The sequence below is a fragment of the Siniperca chuatsi genome, linkage group LG4 (genome assembly GCF_020085105.1).
Source record: "Siniperca chuatsi isolate FFG_IHB_CAS linkage group LG4, ASM2008510v1, whole genome shotgun sequence".
Taxonomy (NCBI): domain Eukaryota; kingdom Metazoa; phylum Chordata; class Actinopteri; order Centrarchiformes; family Sinipercidae; genus Siniperca; species Siniperca chuatsi.
The window spans coordinates 9,941,765-9,954,866 of record NC_058045.1 but is presented as its reverse complement, the minus strand read 5'-3'; the positions used below and the strand labels follow the sequence as shown (position 1 = coordinate 9,954,866).

The 13,102-nt window shown below is 40.0% G+C and overlaps 3 protein-coding genes and 1 long non-coding RNA gene across 4 annotated transcripts; 2 read left to right on the top strand and 2 right to left on the bottom strand.

Annotated features, from left to right (window-relative positions):
- Positions 1 to 4,143, top strand: fibina (fin bud initiation factor a). Its single transcript, XM_044194481.1, has one exon. The coding sequence runs from the start codon at positions 64 to 66 to the stop codon at positions 724 to 726; it is 663 nt and encodes a 220-aa protein (XP_044050416.1). The 5' UTR covers positions 1 to 63; the 3' UTR covers positions 727 to 4,143.
- A 376-nt stretch (positions 4,144 to 4,519) lies between these two features.
- On the bottom strand, positions 4,520 to 7,679 carry tmem276a (transmembrane protein 276a). Its single transcript, XM_044194478.1, has 4 exons — positions 6,856 to 7,679; positions 6,321 to 6,434; positions 6,084 to 6,221; positions 4,520 to 5,941 (listed from the first exon to the last, which is right to left on the bottom strand). Exons 1-4 carry the CDS (start codon positions 7,256 to 7,258, stop codon positions 5,694 to 5,696), a joined length of 903 nt encoding a protein of 300 aa, XP_044050413.1. The 5' UTR covers positions 7,259 to 7,679; the 3' UTR covers positions 4,520 to 5,693.
- Positions 7,680 to 8,809: 1,130 nt separating this feature from the next.
- spi1a (Spi-1 proto-oncogene a) lies at positions 8,810 to 11,920 on the top strand. Its single transcript, XM_044194479.1, has 5 exons — positions 8,810 to 9,033; positions 9,551 to 9,644; positions 9,726 to 9,910; positions 11,041 to 11,206; positions 11,336 to 11,920. Exons 1-5 carry the CDS (start codon positions 9,007 to 9,009, stop codon positions 11,644 to 11,646), a joined length of 783 nt encoding a protein of 260 aa, XP_044050414.1. The 5' UTR covers positions 8,810 to 9,006; the 3' UTR covers positions 11,647 to 11,920.
- LOC122875418 lies at positions 11,616 to 12,969 on the bottom strand. The gene is made up of 2 exons (XR_006377817.1): positions 12,688 to 12,969; positions 11,616 to 12,473 (listed from the first exon to the last, which is right to left on the bottom strand). It is a non-coding gene; the product is annotated as an uncharacterized LOC122875418 (long non-coding RNA).
- Positions 12,970 to 13,102: the final 133 nt, after the last annotated feature.

Genomic DNA, 13,102 nt, shown 5'->3' with positions numbered 1-13,102 from the left:
ACGGGGGACTGTGTAACATGAGTCGGGATGAAAACTGTGCGCTGGATCCGGCTGCCAGTGTAGATGCTGTTCGCCAAAGAGAGAGAGAGGAGGTGCATGATGGATCCCGTCCCACTGCTGCTCATCATGGTCACATCTTTACCATTTTGCCCGGCAGTCTACACCGGGCCCCTCCAACCGGAGATCTCCAATGGCACTTTCCATCACTTCTTTGTTCCGGACGGGGATTACGAGGAGACTGAAGACCCGGAGGATTGTCAGATGCTGTTTAAATTCTCGGATGTGTATCCATGCGGGGCCTCTGAAGAGAGGGACTCCGTGGTGCGGGACGACTTCATCATCACCAAGCTGCAGGCGGAGGACGCGGCGCGGCTGCTGGAGGGCATCGGCCGGACTGTGGCGCACGACCTGGACGGGGAGGACAGCTACGGCAAGTTCCTCCAGCGGGAGATCTCCCAGATCGGCGAGGCTTTTTCCAACGTGGACAAGTCTCTGCTGGAGCTGGAGGTGAAGTTTAAACAAAGTCAGGAGACTGAGCTGAGAGAGGAGCAACAGCTGAACGGCTATGTAATGAAGCAAGTGAGTGACATCAGGGGCGCTCTGAGGGGAACTACGGACATCTCTGCGGGACTCAAAGATAAACAAGAGCTGCTGTCTCTCATCATCCGCAGTCATGGTACCAGACTGAGCCGCCTGAAGACAGAGTATCTTCATGTTGGCTCATAGTGGGGTTATTGCAGCTTATAGTGTGTGTGAGTGTGTATTTGTGTGTGTGTGTGTGTGTGTGTGTGTGTGTGTGTGTGTGTCTGAGAGAGAGAGGACCCTCCATTTCAACAAAGAACTGGAAAGTTTATAGTGGCTTATGAATATTAGTATCTTGAATATCTCTGACACTTGGTTATCCCACATGTGTCATTAAAGGGAGCTCTAACAAAAACATCAGCACATTCCTCTGAGTCAGGAGGGAAAATGGAAATGTGAACAAAAATTATGTCTGCATGGGCCCCTCTGTGCCACCTCTGAAGAGGAGTTTAAGAATATGAATATAAAAGGCCTCCAAGTGGATTTGTCGGCCTCTGAATCAATAAAATAGCTGTGTGTGTTTTTGTCTTTATGGTTTAAATTATGTTGTTTATACAATTTTAGGTTATTACTCAAGCACAATAAATGCTTAATATCCATCACATATCTTAATTTTCCCTTTTACTTTTAAGCAAGACAACATATGTTTCAATGTCTTTAACAATGAAATCAAGAATTTTGTTTTTCATGTCATATTTATGAAGTTTTCTACTGCATACCTTACTAATGAGACATACAATGCCATACAGTGGAGTATTGTAAAAAACATCTCCATCCTTTGAAGCTTGAGGTTTACATAAACAGTGAAAACCTTTGAAATCTGAACTTTTGATTTTCCGCAACGGAAAGTGACCCTCCTCCCCTGTCATGTCTTTACGTCACCATGTTTGCTGTTGGCACTACAAGTGGCAGACTTGACTGTCCCGTCAAGTGGCCCTGGTTAATTGGCGTCTGAAGTCTGTCACCGCCTCCCACTTCCATCTGGAAGTCATCTACTCAAGTATGAAATATGTTTGTCCGAACTGGCCACTGTCGTCATTATCTACTCTTTTGTCTGTCATGATCTATAAAATTGGTGGTTGATATAAAATGTTTTTGTGTTGAAATTCTGTGTTGTTTTGGATGATGCCATTTTACTAAAAATAGACTTATAAATGACATACAGCTTGTTTAAATCTTGGAAAAAAAAATACACTTTTGCTCTTCTGCTGTGTCGACATACAACATCTTATTTCAGACACACTGTTTATGGGAGGAGGGTCACACACACAAACTAATCTACTGTCGGGCTGTTTTCATTTGCAGTTCCTTGAATTCAATATTCTGAATGCCTTTTGTAGCAATCTGTGTCTTTTCTGTCTTTAACTACCATTTAAAATGCTCTTGTTCCAGCCAGCATCTGCACCAACCACAAAGTAACTGCCATAAGCGTGGCCACTTTTTACAGAGATAATGTCTCTGCAGATGTGAGGGAGCCAGATTGGCTGCTTTGGGCGCAACTGGGTGTGATTTCCTCTGTCTGGTTTTCCTCACAGTCCAGCTTCCCCAGAGGGACCCCTTTTTAAAAACAGCTCTCTGTAGCTGGAGCTCCATGTGCAGAGTAATCCTATATGCCTGTATGGCTCTTAATTTCCAGGGGCACTGCACAGGGCTCACAGGATTTGATTAAAAGATTTGGTTAAAATTTCCACTGTGTAAGTAAAGGTAGAGCAGGTCACAAAAGCGCTCATAAGAAACTAACCATCTTACTTAATTTGTCTTTTTTGGCTCAAAACATTAATTCCACCTATAGAAAAATATTATTTCTGTAGACTGGTTTCAAGTCCCTGATGCTTAGAAGAAGGAAGGCCAGAGTGTCGAGCACACTGTTAGAAGAATGTAATCTCCTCACTGACATATTTTAAGGACAAACAAAGGAAGGTCAGGAATGCAGACCAGAGTTGACCTGAGAACACACTGATCCGTCTCTGTGCAGAGCACAAAGCCCCCAAACCACATGCCTCTGTGGTGTTATTATTAGAAAGATGAGACCTATCTTAATACTACAACTGCTACTAGTCCTACCATTATTATCACTGCAATGAATACTCCTGTATGTTACAGCTACTACTATAGTATTACCATCTTACCACTAAATGTTTTATGTAGGACTCCTTGTTTGAAGACAAAGACAGGAGCTGGTCATTGCTCACACTTGAATGAGAAGAGAATGATTTTGACAAAATAATTTAATAACTCAAGGTCCACTTACTAGCTTTTTCAGTCGAGGTTTTTAACCTCATCTCATGGTCCTCATCAGCAGGTCAACACATGGCAACTGAGCTTTTTCAGGAACTTTCAAAAGCATCTCAGTGTACCAACTCCATGACAACTGAGAAAACTCCCATTGAGCAAAGTCTATTCTCTGATGAAGACCATGAGATGTGGTTGAAAGCTCTTGAAAAAGCTAGCAAGTGGACCTTGAGTTAAGATTATTTTGTCAAGCTGCTCTTTCGAATGTTAAGAACGAACTTTCATGCTCAAGTGTAGAATGAATTGACATCTTTAACAAATCAATGTAACAAAACAAGATACTAGCTGCAGTTTAATATTTACTCAGACACAGTGGTGGAAGAAGTACTCAGATCTTTAAATTAAGAAAAAGTAGCAATGCCACGGTGTAGAAATACTCTGTTACAAGTAAAAAACCCTGCATTCACATTTTTACTTAAGTAAAAGCACAAAGTATTAGCATCAAAATGTACTCAAAGTACCAAAAGTAAGTACTCATTATGCTGAATGGCCCATTTCAGAATCATATATATTATGTCACTGCATTATAACTATGGATGTAATAATGTGCAAGCATCACTTTAATGCTGCATCTGGTAAGGGTGGAGCTAATTTCAACTACTTTGTATACTGCCGGGTAGCTTAATCTATAATAATGCATCATCATTTATTAGTTTATCATATTTTGTATTCAGAATTTGAATTGGTAAAGAGTAACAAAGGTTAGTGGATTAGAAGTATAAAGTAGCAGAAAATGGAATTACTCAAGTACCTTGAATCTGTACTTAAGTATAATACTTAAGTAAATGTACTTAGTTACTTTCCAGAGAGAGGCTCAGACATTGCATTCATGTTCACTTTTGAAGCACTGGCCCTCTTTACTTATGTACATTTCAGGGGTAAATATGAACTTAGTGTTAGCAGTTAGTAGTGACTTTGCAGAGTGAGTTTTTACATGCAAAAGATTGACTGAGCTCCTAAAACTGAATGTACTGTTAGACTTGAAACTAGACAGGAGTATGTGGAGTAATTAGACCACCTACAATATTAAATTACTCTCTAATGGCTTGGGCACATATAGGACATTTAGAAATTTCTACTCATTAAACACACGTGCAGCTATTCTGTGTCATTGTTACCAGGGAGAGTTCAGTGCAATGCAACAACAATGTAACACTGCAGAAGGAATCATTCTTTACAATGAGTTTTGATATGTAAACAAATTTTAATGCAGATACTCACTTTTGTTTGAATATAAAATTAAATAAATCTAATTTTAATGGATTATTACAGGGTGGTATTAATGACTTCTTCCTCCTCTGCAGTTTGTACAAGTCATTCATGATCAGTAAGCAAGAGTGGATTACTGCTGCATTATGCTAAAAGAATATAATTGTTTCATTTTAAAACAGTTCATCTATCAGCTTGTCAGAAAGTGCAGATTTTTCTTCTCCATTTAGAATATACAGCATCATTTATTATATCATGAATTACTAAAGAAAACAGTCTCCAGTGGCCAATATGATTTTAACCAATAACAGGGATTTCTGTCATGGCTGCAGCTACACATGATAACTCTGAAAATGATAAATACAATTTGAGCAATACAATAATAAAGAGGAGATGCTAAGGAGCAGAGAAACCTCAAGAAATGAGTGGAGCCAGATTTAGAATTAGATGTCAGAAAGATTTAATTTCTCATGAAAGTTGTGGGAAAGTAATTACAGCTCACAGTGGCTGGTATGCATGTTGTCAATAGAAAAAAAAACCTTTTAATAGTAATCAGTCATAATACAAGTACAAACTTGTGCTGCTGTCAGAATAAAGTATGCGATCAGAGAGCTTTTGTTATAGTTATCTGGATTTCATTTGTTTTTTATGGCTCATTGATGTTTATTAAAGGAAGTTTTATTTCACTGTAATGCACAGCAGACAATTACTTCACTTTTTCTGTTTTATTTTATTTAGATAGCTTTATTTTTGTCAGTTTTTGGTCACTGACTCAAGTTCTGGTCACTGGCATTTGCACATTTAAGTGTTCAGAAGTGGTTGAATAAAACAGACTGCTTGTAGCACTAACAGAAATATAAACAGCTGCTGTTTTAAAAATAATGCTGTAAAGGTTTTAGCCTCTCTGCCTGCTGACATACCAGGGAGCTCATGCCATAATGCAAGAGAAAAGACGCAACAGCAACGTTTATATGATATCTGTTCAGTGTGTTACAGAGGCAAAAAAAAAACGTTTTGCATGGCTGTTTTATTTTTCGAAAATATGTTGATGGGGGTGAGACCTCAAGAACAGCAAAACATTTCCCTCAACCACAGTTTGGTCTTAATGCTCATATTTTTCCTTGAATAAACACAAATGCATCTGCATACATATAATACATGTACATATCTTCTTTTGAATGGGTACATAATCATACACAGTTGCCCTTTGAAATGCGACGGTACACATCCATAGTTTGATCTTCAACACAGATTTTAAAGTTGTGCTATTGATCTTCTGCCAGTGTTTCTTTTTTTCTTCTTAAACTAGCAGATTTTACAGGAAGAAAATGTGTATAACTATTCTCCTCTTGAAGAGCAAGCAATAACACTGAACAGTTTGTTCATAAAGAGGGACAGAAAAAAAGCACCAGAGGAACTGAAATCGTCTTCAGTCAAATGTCACCTCTTTTTCATTTTCATGTGAGCGAGAGCCCTGTGTCCTGTGTTTTGTCTGTGCCAAGCTGTGTGGAGGCTCTCTCTGCTCGAGTCCCTGGGTAAAACTGTCTCTGGAACAGGGCTCGTCACTGTTTCCGGATGAGACAGGTGTCTGTCAGGTGTGCGGCGGCCTGTCACACGCAGCCGTTCTCCTGCCTGGGCTTGTGCACCACAGGGGTGTGTGGAGGGTAGAGGGACGGAGCGAGTGTACACAGGAAACCAGCCAGCAACGTAAGGCCCAGTCCACCCCACGCACAGAACATGGACCAACCATAACCGTGACTGATGTCCTCTGGTATTCCAAACATGTAGCGAGGATAGCGGGACAGTTCAAAGTTGATCCCAGCCACACATGTACAAAGGGAGATTATGCAGCATGTCCCTGCCAGAGAGGAAGAAAAACAAAATCAAGTCAAACACGACAGCAACCAATTTTCATCCCCTCTGATGCCTTATTTCACCACCTGTCATTAACAAAGACAGCACTGCCCCTCTGTGGTGATTCAGAGTAAAGTACATCTTACCTCCCATGAGGAAGAGAAGTCCAGCGACATACTGCATCAGATCATGCTCCTTACAGCAGCCCAGCACGCCTATGATCCAGCCGAACAGAATGATGGATATGGCCATGCCTACGAAACTGGCAGTCATCCTCTGGAGGTCTGCAAAGCGCACAAGAGAAGTGACAGTGTTTGTTGGGGCGATGCCAAGTTCCTCTACATTAATTCATCCGATTATGAAAGGGCATTTTAAGAACTCACGGAGCGCGTGCCACTCATCCTGCCTTATTGTCTTCGTCAGATTGATTGGCAGATTTCTGGGCAGCGCTGATGATGAGTAGTAGTATTTTATCTGTGTGCAGCGCGGAACCAATCCTGTGGATGTAAACAACACAAAGAGGATGTCACATAAGCACTGAGATGAGATGAAGAGGATATCACAAGGCTCTCTTCTGCCGCCCCCCCATCGCAAAAAAAGCACCCAACCCCCCCTCCACCACCACCCACCCATCCACCCACACTATTGATTGTGGAGTAGCTTACTGTACGCATCTCGAGGCTTCTGTTACTACAGCTTATGTGTAGTGCTGGCAAATAACACAGCACGTCGATTGCATTGTAACTGAACTCGGATCTACAGCCTACTGGGTAGGCCTCGGGGGTCTGTGCGCAGCATCAGCACGCTGGATAACGCATTCGTGCACAAAGTATTTACTGATAGCGCCTCACACACACAACAACACAAATATCCAAAACAAACACATTATAGCACAAAATATGATCCACAAAATCAAACCTTTAAAGATCAAATCCTCTGTCTCCAAGTCAAATCCCTCTCGGTGGCACTTTCTCCACAGTCCGGTGATGGTGGAGTTGTACTGCCGACTGCAGACGGACTCCATGGCCGGGGCAGGAGGCAAGAAGTGCCGCTTAGCCCGCAGCTGCATTTCGCCGCTGACACTGGAGCCCTTCATCTCCACATTTTTCTCCTTTGGCAACATGCGAAGTGGAAGGTTGTTGTTGGAGATGTAAATGTAGCCGGGGTCGTTTCTTTTGTTTGAATAATTCTTGCAGCGCTCCCGGTGCCTCCTCGCGTCAGTCTCGTACCAGTTGTCAGTGCTGATCGCTACTGCTATCAGTCCCAAAGCGCAGAATGCCAAAAAGAGACCTGCCGCGGTTAAAGTCCTCATAGCAGCCATGTTCCATGCGTATCTCGCCTCGGTGCCGTGATGATTCCACGGGACAGCGGGACTCCTCTCCGGGCTGCAGCTGTCAGTATTTGCGGTGGGGAGGAAATGCAGCAATATATGGAAATCTGAAATGCAGATAAATCCCTAAAGCCCTCATTTCTTTGATTTGTCAACCACCGCCGAAAAGAGCCAAATTCCGAGACGGAGGATAAATAAATTTGGGCCCCGATTAGCTATTTTGGTTGTCTCCTCTATGCCTCTGAACTCAGTCTAGCCTAGATACTGGTCAGTGCAACATTTCTTTCCAGTAGATGGAGACAGAGCAAATATTTGAAAGCACAACAAGCCCCAGGCCTGCACTCACAGGAAAAGGTTGCCAATGTTTGACAGTCATATTAGAGGAAGTGGCCTCCCTCAGGTTTTTGTACCATCTCCTGTATCATCTCATCTGCTGTTGTCTAAAGCGTTCAGTTATGAAACACCGAAAGACAGGCACTACTAAGCCCCACAGAGGGCCTCATTTTCTCTGGTGTACAGGAAACAGTTTCATCACATCCAACAGATTGCCTCTAGTAACTTTCCATCCCAATAGGACCAAACACATCAAAAATACAGTGGAATACCGTTTGGTTCATATAACTTTCAGAGAAATCATAAAAATTTATAACATTTGAAAAAAAAACGTCAAGAGGTGGTTGTTTAGCCACAACCATATGATTCAAGTATTAGTTTTTAGCTGGTAATGTCTAATGTCTAGCAGGAATCTAAGGTTGTATCTGGGTTTCATTCTACAATTTTTTTTGGGGGGGGAGGGAATAAAACACAAACAAGTTACAGGGACACAGTGGCTCCGGACATTTCAGTCTTGTTTTCACTGGTTTCATTCTCGTGTTCAATACTTCCTCAATTGAAACCATAATGCCAAATTAAAAGAGGAACAAGCCCGATTCCCAACTTCATTTTTAGTTTCGGCTCTTATATGCAGTAACTCCTACATAAATAAATGTTACTGGGGATTTGTTGTGATTCATAGTAAAAAGACAAGTAAATCATGTTTTCTTGATTCCTGAGTGTTAAATAACAATGTCATTTTATTTAGGTTTTATCTTGTGTTGGGAATGAGCGCAGAATAAGAGTAAATGGTGCTCTAAGGTCACATCACTGCAATACTTGAACTGACGAGGGGAGACGTTGAAGCATACCAGGGCACGCCATTTAATATATGTGATAACAAATCATCTCTATTGACTTTGTGTCACTCAGTATGACTTCTTTAGATGCCTCTAATTCACACAAAGTGGATACTAATACAAAAACCAATTTTTCATAAGGTTTAGGGAAAAAAATGACTTAAACAGCACAGTACCTGCTGCTATTACTTGTTCTCTGGACCATAATAAAAATATTTGGAATAATTTTAGCTTGTATTGCTTATAATCGACTCTCAAAAAAGAGGAATAATTATGACTTAATGTACAATTATACCTCTTAAATATGCAGGAAAGGCATGTAACTATGATTGGCTCATATGGTACATAATACTCGGCCATCAGGAACTAGCTGATCATTTGAATTTGACAATTGGATGATAAGAACGTAGACTGTATAGGGTCCAGGCATAATTCTCACTTTCAGTTCCCATTTGTCTGGTGAAGTCAGAGCTCAGCAACATTGCATGTTTCTCTGTGAAGCAATAAGAAAAACTTAACGTTCATCACAAGCTTCAAGAATCAAGATTCTCATGCTGCCTTGTTTACATGATGAACGGCTATGTCATATCATCTGTAAGTGCCACTGCTTTATTGTTTCATGTCTTTGATCATTGTTTGTGACACTGAGAAGATATTTTACTGTTTGTTCTGCCGTTTATTCTGTGTGTTTCTATAGCTGTTTCATAAAAAAGAAAAATGTTTTCCTAGTAACCAAATTATTTTAGTGATCAAGATTGGACTTGGAATTGCATTTAATGATTAATATGTATATCTTGTGAAGAAGTGGAAGACTTACTTTTGGAGTTTTGTTTGTATTTAATATGGACGTGTATTTGTTTTCTCTGTGAAAAGCAGGAAAGTAACCCTTGACATACATGTATGTAAGAAGTTGTGTATTGCCGCTAGTGACCTGGTCTGTTACTTCTATTCATGCTCCTATCTTTATGTTTTATTACTAGCAATATGAATAGAGTAAAATTAATAAATAAAAGTCATTCTAGTGTAACAAGTAATAATCATATTTAACTTCATTTTGGCAGGACAAACTTTAACTTTGTCTATGACTAAATGCAATTTTCCCCCTCCAAAGGCCTCAGAGGCAATCACTCCGAATGAACCAGAGGATTATCGACCACCTGCAGAGCTGTACCCCTACCTCACTAATGTGGGGGAGATTTATGAAGGTGAGAAGACACGATTTAACCATTGAAAAGAGCATCAATCACTACACAAATGAGAGCCTAATACCTTCTGTCACTTTTCAGACCATAGATGGACCTTCCACTCAGAGCGCGTCCAGCCAACAGACTTTGAGAATTCTCCAGCGAATCCCCTCACAGAGCTTCAGCCTGTGTCTCCCCAACAACTGATGCAACCCTATCGCTACAGCAGCGAGCCTCTGCCCCTTCACCTGGACCCACCACTCGGACCTCTCTCTGTGTCACCACAAGTAAGTTCATGTCTAGAAATGAATGATGGTACTTGTGTGAAAAATGTACAGTGTGATTATACACATACCCAAACAAAACCACTACCCTAGAGCAGGAAAAAGCTTCCTAAATTAAATATGAGGTTTTGAAAGTGATCTTATTATTAGCATGCAGCAGTAATGTTTTGCACTGATGAAAAAGCATAATGTCAAGTATTATTACATTATATGATTCACATAAGTCAAATTACTCGCTATATTTCCCCTGAGTGAAGAGACATCTGCCTGCTGCAGTCAAGTCTGTATAAGTATTAGAACAGGAGCTAAAGCATAAAAAGGACACTCAAAGAAAAACTTGGGTTTTGTTCATTTTTCTACTTATTTTTGCTTAAATTTGGTACTCATTTAACACAGCCCTTTCCCCCTTTTAAGTGAAAATGATGGCAAATTAAAATGTTAACTAGGGCTGCCACTACTGATTATTCACTAATCATTATTGATTCATTTAGTCCATAAAATGTCAGAAAATTGTGAAAAATGCCCATCACAATTTTCCAGAGCCCAAGTTGTCTCATTCAAACTGCTCGATTTATCTAACCAGCAGTCTAAAACCCAAAGATATTCAGTTTACTATCATAGAAGACAAAGAAAATCAGCAAACATTCACAATTAAGAAGCTGGAAACATGGAATTTTGCATGTTTTTTTTCTTAAAAAATAACAAGCAATCGATGAACAACATTGATCCATTAATCAACTAATCATTTCAGCTCTAATATAGATACACGTGTGCATATACACGCTCCAGAATTAAATACTAACAAACAGAAAGGGTTCTTTGGACTACATCTATTGCTGCCACCATAATAACAACATAATACATTTTAAGAAAAGATCATGGATTTAGATCATTTGAAATCTAAAAAAAAAAGTTAATCCCTACGAATAAAGTAGCCTACATTACGTGGACAGTCGGGGGTATTTTCACTGACATGTCATCTACACCATGTGGTCTTGCTGAGAATTGAATTCTATTTTGGCAGAGTTACTTCCTCTTTCAGTGCAATGACAGTGTTTAAACGAAAATGTCAGTGACAGTGAATAATTGCAAAACAAACTGCAACTATGACATGCTTTATATTTCTCCCAAAGATCCCATATTACACCCCAACTCTGTGCTACCAGTACCAACCCTCTGCCTCGCCTGGCCATTACTACTCAGAAGAGGAACAAAGAGGACTCAGTCCCCCGCTCGAGGTATCAGATGGGGAGGATGAATTGGAAGACCACAACCACTCCTCTTTCAGGAAAGACACTAGTGAGTACTTCCAATGCAAATTTTCTACTGGCATCAAATCCTAATGTACTAAAAGTCATATTAAAGCTTGGAAAAACTGATAACTGCTAGACAAAACTGCTTGAACAAGTCTCATATTTTCCAATCCAGACAACAAGAAGAAAATACGCTTGTACCAGTTCCTCCTGGACCTGCTAAGAAACGGAGACATGAGTGACAGTATCTGGTGGGTGGACCAGGACAAGGGCATCTTCCAGTTCTCCACAAAACACAAAGAAGTTCTGGCCAGCCACTGGGGTATTCAGAAAGGAAACCGCAAAAAAATGACATACCAAAAAATGGCTCGAGCTCTGAGGAACTATGGTAAAACTGGAGAGATTATAAAAGTAAAGAAGAAGCTAACCTACCAGTTCAGTGAGTTAGTGCTGAGGAACGTCTACTTACATCAGTGTCCTCGCTGAGGACACTGAGGGAACAACGGTTGTCTTTCATTATGCTGAAATCACCAAACTAGCCAAGAGATTGTGTTTTGCCTGTTCACTTGTTTTCCTACCAAGTTTTCTTACCTATTTATTTGTGTTGCCAGTGTACATCCTCTACAGCATTTGCTTCCATATAAACTGCTTCATTTCAGACTCAAATTAAGTTTGTGTGTTTATGTCTGTGTACAAGGATTATTAAAGGGAGGTTAAAGATCAGGGACAGCTAAAAAATAAATTGAATTCTTTTACATTACCTTTTTGTCATGAATTTGTGTAAATACATATTATGTTTAATTATTTTTGTCAAATTACTCAAGTGAACTGAATTCACCTTTAAACAAGCACAAAACACATCCTGGCCCATAGTGTATGTGTGCATACTTCAGAGTATTTCTATTTCTAATTCAGAACAGTGAAATGTGAGTGGCAGAGCTGGGCAACATGGCTACAAATTAATATCTCATTGTCTTTAAAGCTTTGGAGAGAAGGAGAGCAACATAGGAGGGATCCCTCTTCCAGGACAGACAGATTTGCTCTAATGTCACATGTACAGAGTAGACAGCTGTAGTAATTAATAGTAATTACAAGGCAGAGAGAATTACAGCAAGAAAGACAAGGTAGCAAAGATGCATGTTAAGGGATTTCAACATACAGCCAGGAGCTACAAAAAGCAGAACTATGAAGTAGAATTGAAATACAATTTTTGCTAAGAAACTTTAAATGCAGTTGCAAGTAGATTGTAAAGATACGGTGTCTGGCAACTGGCAGGGCCTTGACCATTAACTCTGCTGGGTTTCCATGCAGGCCTGGAAAGAGGACAGACCACTGATACACACAAGGGCAAAACTTAAGTAGACCTATACCATTTACACAGAGGGAGAAGAGAAATCATACAATACATAATCACTGACTACAGCTGATGCAAACACAGAACAACTACAGAGCAAACAATGGCTGAGTCTGTCTGGCTGATTGTCTGTTCTGATATATGAACAAATGTTTATTTAAAGAACAACCTACCTTATTTTGAAACACAGTTGTTCCGTTTTGATTGATGTTTCCTTCCTGACAGAAAGGTTTACCCCCTGTTAGCTCATCCTGATAGAGCAGCTCAAATTGTCAGGTCATATTCCCACTAATGTCTATGGTGTTTGTTGAAAAATAATTTGTGTAACAACTTCATTAGCTTAATATTATAAAGAGTTACTTCATTATGATTTAACGCTATATGAACTTAACAATTTATTAAATGGAATCGCTATACAAAATAAAGGGTGAACAAATTACATCGCAATATACATCTGTGATAGCTCATTTAACTTTAGTAGAATACCTCTACAACATATCAGCAGAAAAATATGACTTATTTCTTCTTTAGGATTTGTAACCTGGAATTTTCCTAACTGCCCACAGAACAGCTTCCGCTGACGTCACT